At 44.7% G+C, this 8,173-nt stretch overlaps 1 protein-coding gene across 1 annotated transcript; it reads right to left on the bottom strand.

The window, feature by feature from the left end:
- Window positions 1-416: 416 nt before the first annotated feature.
- Window positions 417-7,909, bottom strand: LOC125774911 (uncharacterized). The gene is made up of 3 exons (XM_049445281.1): window positions 7,405-7,909; window positions 7,240-7,337; window positions 417-7,169 (listed from the first exon to the last, which is right to left on the bottom strand). The coding sequence occupies exon 3, from the start codon at window positions 4,389-4,391 to the stop codon at window positions 417-419; it is 3,975 nt and encodes a 1,324-aa protein (XP_049301238.1). The 5' UTR covers window positions 4,392-7,169; window positions 7,240-7,337; window positions 7,405-7,909.
- Between the last annotated feature and the right edge of the window lie 264 nt (window positions 7,910-8,173).

Below are 8,173 nucleotides of genomic sequence, written 5' to 3' on the forward strand. Positions count from 1 at the left end.
TCCTTGCCGATTTTCTACAAAAGAGGTTCGTTGTTTGTGATTCCGCCCATTTTATAAGTTTTTTCGCAAACCTAAACTCACCACGGTTCTAGCCGTTTTGATCGAATGACAAGATCTACACATTTATGTCGACATTAGAAACCGCAGTGACAGCGGCGGTCGGTGTAAATACCGTTTGTTTACAACATTGCCCCCTGCAGTGAGAAAACCGATCTTTATATCTCACTCAACTTCCTGTCGCTGTCATTAATGTTTTCGTTGTCAATTTTCGCACGCGCTTGCTATCGTACTAATCTCTCTCCTCACCGGTAAGTATTTTGCTGTCGATATTTAAATAACGCTAGTTTCTTTGCAGGACGTTTGTAAATCCGCTAGTAGTTCGAACGCTCGCCTGTCTCAATTTACCATCTTCGGCCCTAACTACCTCGATCACACGACTTTTTTGGCCAACTGTTGCGCGGTAAACAGTTATCAATTGCTACTACAGTGTTACCCAGCTGGATTGGCCGCACGTTTTCGATCCACTTCGATCGACGGGTCAACCTAGAAAGATATTCGGCTATCCACCTCTTCCAGAATAAGTCGGCGAAGTGCTGAGCGGCTCGCCAAGCTGATTTCACGACGGCACCACCCTCGGTAAATACGACGGGCGGCTTCGATCCGTTGGAGGTTCCAAGCAGTAGATGGTTTTTCGTCAGCGGGGTGTCCATCTCGTCGTCTAGAACCTTCTTTACAGAGCGGACCAACCGCTCCCAGCATCTGCCGAGGTGTGAGGCAGCCGGCGGGTTGAAGCTCCACTTCATATCCGGGCCAGCAAATTCAGCCATCAGCGCGTCGACGTCAACAGCTTGAAGTGCCTCTTCCAGTTCCCGTGCCGAACCGACCAAATTCGAAAACATCTCCCAGGGTTTTCCACGTCGAACAAAACGTCGAATCGCCATGATACAGGAAGCCGTGGTCAGTGAATGAGCCATCTTCAGGTGCATCGCTCGGGACGTCAGACAGGTAAATATAATTCCCCTTTGGCGGAGTATTTCGCTGACATTCAAGGTACCGGCTAGTCGTCCTCGCATCCTCACTACTTCGTGTGCGTTGAGTACCGGCGAAAGTTTGTAAAGCGGGCTGTTCTTCTCTACTCCGCTCTTCCATGGCTGCGACCGGGGTGGCTCCCTTTTCAGGCAACATATCTTGCGTGCATAGACATCGGCTTGTATTCTGCTAAACAGAGTACACTCAGCTTGCGCCAGTTGCTCCTGCGTTAGAGGTCCTCCTAAAAAGATGTGTCTCCGCATGGCACGACGGACGTTAGCAATGAACCTTACTACATATCTTACTGTTCGTAGAAGCTTTTTCCATCTGGAAAAGCGGTTAAAATCTATTAACCGATCAGCGATACTGTGATGTAGCACGTTGGGACGTAGTTTCTCGGCGGTGCTCGTAGTAGGTGCTTCATATATCGGCCAGTTCGACTCTGGGTCCCATAGGAAACTCGGCTCGTTGAACCAGCGGCTTGGTGTTATATCCGGTGTTTTTGTCAACTTCGGGATCACGTGGCGTTTCAAGGTGGCAGCTTTGTTACACGGCAAGCGGTTGTCGTCGTATTTCCAACGTTGTCCTGTTTCGAACCTGTCACCCTGCAGCTTCGTTTCCTTGCTAAGTATCGCCAACGCCTGTTCATCGTGCTTGGATTTGAGAGGACGCGGAAGTTTAATGATACCTAGCGAATCCAGAGAGGGATATGCCTTGACCTCAGCCGTCAGCAGATCATCGTTGTTTCTCTCGCATCTGCAAATATGAAAGTTTCTGTAACCTCCAGTCACGTTAGCGGTTGCAATCGGACACGGTCCGTATATAATCCAGCCCAGGCGCGTTTTTGATGCAATTGGTTCGTTCATCCTTCCTTCTATACATTTTAGAGATTTTCCCAATCTACAGTTGTCTACACCAATTAGAAGTCGAGGTACAGCATTGGTGTAAGAAGTTAACTGCAAACGTTTCAAGTGTGGGTACGCTGCTTCCAATTGTTGCATATCAATCGACTGTGAGGGTAACGCTAGATTGGTAACGGTGTGCACCTTAGCCAAGTCGTGTACGGGAGCCCCTTTGTACGCACCAGAGATCTGCACCGCTAATTGGACGGAGGCCTTTTCATCTTTGGTTGTATCTCCTGTCCACTTGAGACACAACGGCCGGGACATACCACTCAAACCCAACTCTTCCATCAGACTGTGGTCCATAAAGGTCGACGATGATCCTTCGTCGAGAAACGCGTAGGTGTGAACCACTCTGCCGTCTTTACCACGTACCATTACCGGGACATAACGGAACAAGGTGCGATCATTTGAGCCGGAATGCGTTAAACAGTGCTTCTCCGGCGCGTTACTGGTACTCAAGGCCCCATGAAGCAGCTTGTGATGCATCGCCTCGCAGCCGTTCAAACCACAGAGCGTTTTAAGATGGCACCATCCCTTATGAGATTTTAAACATTTTCGGCACAGTTTACATTCACTTACGTGTTCCTTTCTTGCAGCTACCGTCATCTCGAGGAACCGTTGACAATCGACTAGGCTTGCACACTCTCCCTGGCATGCGGAACATTTAGGTGTAGGAGGAGTGTACTTACCGCTCGGGGCTGTAGCGTGCATGTTCATGTGCGTGGTGGTCGGATGACGCTGCTCTGGTCGTGAAGGTTTCCCACTGCGCCGGCGGTCTGTGTCTGACGGTCCGTCAGATCTTACGGGAACCACTCTACTAAGAGCCTCTGCTAGGTCGCTGATCCAACTTCCGAACTCCGTCAACGTTACGCTGGGTAACCGCTGTTGATGTCTCGCCCACTCGATGCAGGTCGTCGGCGGCAGTTTCGATACCAGCTCCTTCATCAGGACTACGTTGCATGTGTATTCGGGCAGCCCAGACGCCCTGATGGTCGCACACATGTTTCGTACCGCGAATCCAAAGTCGGCCAAAGTCTCCAGTCTATCAGCTCTTGGTGCTGGCATGCTCCTCACTTTCTCTATCAACGCGTCCACAATCACATCAGGTCTACCGAAGCGCAGCTTGAGTGTGGCTATAGCGTCCTTCAATCCCGATGGCAGCAACAGCAACGAACTCACCGCTTCCAATGCAGCTCCTTTCAACGCTTTCTGCAACCTCATCAGGTTTTCATCGTCGGAATAACCGCAGACCGCCGTAGAGTGCTCGTAGCTTGCAATAAAGAGTGGCCACTGTTCTGCCGATCCTGAGAAGGTAGGCAACTCTCTTCCGCTGGCCTTTCGTGCGGCAATTTGGGATTGGCTCAAGAATGTGTATCCGGAATATCCGAAAGTTCCTGCATGTCCATCAGTCAACGGGTTGTACGGGTGAGTTCCAGGTGCGATCGTGTGTGGATGTGTAAATGCGCTAGCCTGGTGAACGGGTCCATGAGGCTGTGCGAAGGTGTTGTATCCGCGATCTTGTACGCGGGGTGGTGAAGAGGTGCTGTGTCCGTATAATTGAGCGTGTGTTTGTGCCGATGTGCCGTGTTGATACTCGTGTCCGAATGGTTGTGCCAAAGTGCTGTGTCCAAAGTTGTTACCGTTTCCGTGCGTCGTCTTGTGCCTGTTGCGAGGATCTCGCGACAGAAGTTCATCGAGCGCGCGTTGCCACTCCCGGAAATCCGGATCACATGGCGTAGTTGCTTCATATAACGTTGCTGGGTTTCGTGTGGCTGTGGTCGGGTTATCCGCATATCGAGAGCGTTGGACCTTTTCGAAGGATCCGATGGGCCTTTCCGCAGCGTCAGTTGAAACACCATTTTCTTTGTTCAGCAGCCATGCACTCGCCTTTTCCAATTCGGTAGGTGGTTCGCGCGCATCTACTCGACCTATTTTTAATAACTCCAGCTCACGCTCGCGGAGTTCCACTAAACCTTGTTGCACTTCGATTTTTAAACGATCAAGCTCAAGCTGCTTCCTTCGTAGTTCCTGCTCGGAGGTCATTAACCAGCCAGGGGTCACTGTCCGATGAGTGTTCGCCATCGCTGAGTTGGATGCGCCATCATTGACGCCTCCCGCGAAGTCCGGTTGTGTATGATCGTTTTGTGCGCTTGTCGATTTCTGGTTAGGGAGCGGCCGGGCTATCTGCGGTGTCACGTTCGCCGTACCGACGTTTGTGTATCTTACCGGAAAATATCCCCACGGGGTTTGCATAGTTTGCTCGCCTCGGTGGCTTAGCCTCCCTTCGCTCTGGGGCGATCCTTCGACGGCCACGGGTACTTGAGCTGAACACGATGGCGTCGTATTCACCGCGACTACGTTGTCGTGCTCTGCCGGCCGGTCAATCGAGGGTGTTTCATGGCCCTCTCGCTGGCTCGTCATACGCCCGTCTTGCACCGTCAGATCGTCGTGTTCCATCTCGCGATTCACCTTTTACACTCGCGCGCACTGATCACAATTGCACTCCCGATACTTTACTCGCTTTCGCGATTATCCCCGGTGGATAATACTTACACCTTTTAGCGGAATTTGTAGAAGCGCGCCCGAAATTAGTAGTTCGAAGCAAATAAGTTGCGAATAGTAACGAATATAACTAATTTTTTGGAATGTAGAAAAACGCGGCTTTTTCAAGACTTTCTTTAGGAACGCTATTGCGAACCAAAAAATTAGTTGCTTTATTCCTTGCCGATTTTCTACAAAAGAGGTTCGTTGTTTGTGATCCCGCCCATTTTATAAGTTTTTTCGCAAACCTAAACTCACCACGGTTCTAGCCGTTTTGATCGAATGACAAGATCTACACATTTATGTCGACATTAGAAACCGCAGTGACAGCGGCGGTCGGTGTAAATACCGTTTGTTTACAACACTGCCCTATTTGACAGAAAACACCATGACTCATGTGGAATCGCAATCTTGGAACAAAGTTGGTTTTTCCTATGCTCCTGCCAAATCGAAATTTAAAATGACGGGTTGTTAAATATAATGGAATTGAAATCCCTGTGCGAAACCGTACATCGCAGTACGTTCCACCGCTGATTAGAAAACGCAACGTTGCACGTAATCTTTCATGTGCACTGATCGCCATTCTGAAATGCGTATTTTTGCGTTCAATCACAGGTGTGACTTTTTGTAGTAGCAGGAAGTAGAATTCCTCGTTCATCCTTACATAATTCAGCCAATCATGCGGTTCAAGCCATAACTCCTCTATCATATTGGCGTGGAAAAAATTTTACACGCCGTTTGGCGTGTAACCGTTTAACCCACTTTTCTCGCTTTTTCTTTTTCGGTGGAATTGTAACAACTAGTGTTGGAAAAGTTCCAAAAAAAGGATCGGTTCGGAACTCGATTTTTTTGAAAAAGTATCGAATCGTTAACCTGGGTTACAAAAAATCGTTTTTATTTAATCATTTTTGTCATGTAAGAATAGTCATACCCTACATATGAATCAGACAGCTTCTTTTAATTGTAATTTGTTACACTTGTTTGTATTGCTTAAATTTTTGTATTATTTATTTTATTTTAATTTTTATAGTTATGGTTCACAAAGATTTGCTGTTCTATTTTTTCTGGTAACATTCTGTTTCTTTTTTCAGTGCAAATGTTTCCAGCTCTGGAAAAAAATCGTTCGCAAGGCACAGAACTTGCTTGCACACATAAAACGGATAGCATTATTTTAAACAGGTTTGGGAACCGTGCCTCATTGTTTTTCCACCAAATAATTGGATCGTCACGACGGTTTATACAAGGTTCCTTTAAAAAATTATCTAACTCGCTCACAGCGTTGTTTCTAGGAGTGCTGCTTGATTGCATCGTTTTGCTTTCTAAATCGTAGTTCGCCCATAAGCGATCTTCATATTCGTCTCTTTGATTTTCTAAGGGAACATTTTCATCTTGCGATTGATAAGACTCATTAGACTGACTTATTATGCATTGAACAATTTTGTCATATGTTTCGGAAAACGCAGAGTCATCTTTCATGAATCCCTGTTCTTTATATCGAGGATCTAATAAAAGCGCTTTTAATGCAATTTCATTTTCATTGATGGGGTTTAGCTTTTCCTCAATACCTTGTACCAAATGTTTTGCCATATTTTGGACAGCATTACAAATGTCACTATCTACTTACGCGTTTCTTGAGTGATTCTTCAGAAACTTACTTAAAACTACAGATGTTGACAATGTGATAGATTTAGACGAACTAACGTTTTTGCCAAACTAACTAACTAACGGCTGTGCCAAAAAACACTAATAATTTTACAGCATGTTCCATCAAAGCCCAATCTTCTGCTATCAAATCAGACTTAATTCCTAGTACAGCAATGCATGAAAGCAATGGCTCCTTATTTTTTAAGAACCTATCAATCATTTCATAAGTACTATTCCATCTTGTAGGTACGTCTTGCTTGAGCTTTAAAATGGGGTGATTTAATTTTGTTTGCATGTCTTTTAACTTTTGTGTAGCAAGAGAACTTTTTTTGCAATTCATCACTATACTTTTCACCTTTTCCACGGTTTATTTAATGCTTAACTTAATGGCATTTTGAACTATTAAGTTCAGTAAATGAGCAAAACATGGGATGTGTTTAATATTCAATTTTGAAACTGCCAATTTCATGTTTGCCGCACTATCCGTTACTATTGCGATAGTGTTTTCAGATATTTGAAAATTGTTCATTACTGTTTTCAACCATATCGAAATATTTTCACCAGTATGGCTCCCTGGAAATTCTGAACATTCTAACAGATATGAACTTAATAACCCGTTGCCATCAATAAAATGAGATGTGACTGCATAAAAACTAACGTTATTTACATTTGTCCAACCATCGGTTGTCAAGGAAACGTATTTTGCTGCGCTCAATTTTTCCTTCACCTTTTCTAAAGTGCTCTGATACATCGCAGGAAGCAATGAATTAGAAACTACCCAGCGGTCAAATTCTTCGTTAAGCGGGCTTCTTAGTGGCTTCTTAAGGACATTAAGAAGCCACTAAGAAGCCGCTTAACGAAGACTTTTTTTGCGCATGTGTTAGTGTGTAGTGCCGCGTAGGTATGGGTGCGTTATTGGCTATGCATAGTGGAAAGTTGTCATCAATTAAAAAGGACATAAAATGAAATGTTTTTTTTATTATTATAATTTTATTCACAAATTTCTCGCTTACACTTCACTTGCTGGAAAATGCGGGCAAATGTGTTGGTCTGTAAACAGAAAATAGTTGAAATTAGCAGTTATTTCAATAAGTTTTCTGTAATATTTCGAAGTACTTACTTATGTGGTGTAAAATTTTGTCCTCTCTGCATGGTACTTTGTACACTTTGTTTGCGTGGTTTTCTGCGGTCCGTGCCAATAAATTGTTTCGGATGTACCTGCAATTGTAAAAGCGTAATGTAAATAACATGTAATTCATATAATTCGTTGCATTAAACAACTTACCAGACTCTCAGCAGCCATGAAACAGGTTCAGCACCACCTTGTTCCGGAGGCACGCTGGTCAAGCATCTTCCCTATTTCCAAGTAGTTTTTCAACTTCACATCCCTAACTAAACTATCCAGTCACTTTAAAAAAACGCGTGCTCTTTCGATTCGAAGCCATTTCTATCCTTTTATAACCATTTTATCTCCCTATTCTATGCAATAAACTAACCAAACCTTGCACTTCGAAAGCAACATAAAATATGACGACCGAAGAATGACGGTGCTGTCAAAATGGTTTTCTACACACACAAAGATATTCCATGAGCTCGGTGTGTAAATACACAACGCGGAGCACGTCGAACTTCGGCAAAGTGTGAAAAGAGCGAGACAAGAACATGCTTGACGAACGAAAAAACAGAGATAGCTTGTGTTGACACGCAAAAGTATAGGCCAACGAGGGTTGGAAGGGGATGAAACGAGGTGAAACGCATGAAAGCTTGACCGCTGGGTATTTTCCTATTTGGTGGCTCATAATTTGAATTCAATAATTTCAATAGCTTAACAAATTCTTCTTCTTCAACCGTTGTAAACAGATGATAGCCTCTACATATGAATAAAGCTATTTGTACATCAATTTCCCTTTTTAATGTTGAGGAGCCTACCTTACTCCTGCTACCTTAGTAGTATCGATTTTTGAATTTGGAACTACTTGCCGCTCTTGAGACGATTGTGATGTTTCACTGTTGGTCAGTTGTTTTTCCCTGATTAATGGTACTGTTGGATGCTT

This window comes from Anopheles funestus, chromosome 2RL (assembly GCF_943734845.2).
Source record: "Anopheles funestus chromosome 2RL, idAnoFuneDA-416_04, whole genome shotgun sequence".
Lineage (NCBI taxonomy): Eukaryota > Metazoa > Arthropoda > Insecta > Diptera > Culicidae > Anopheles > Anopheles funestus.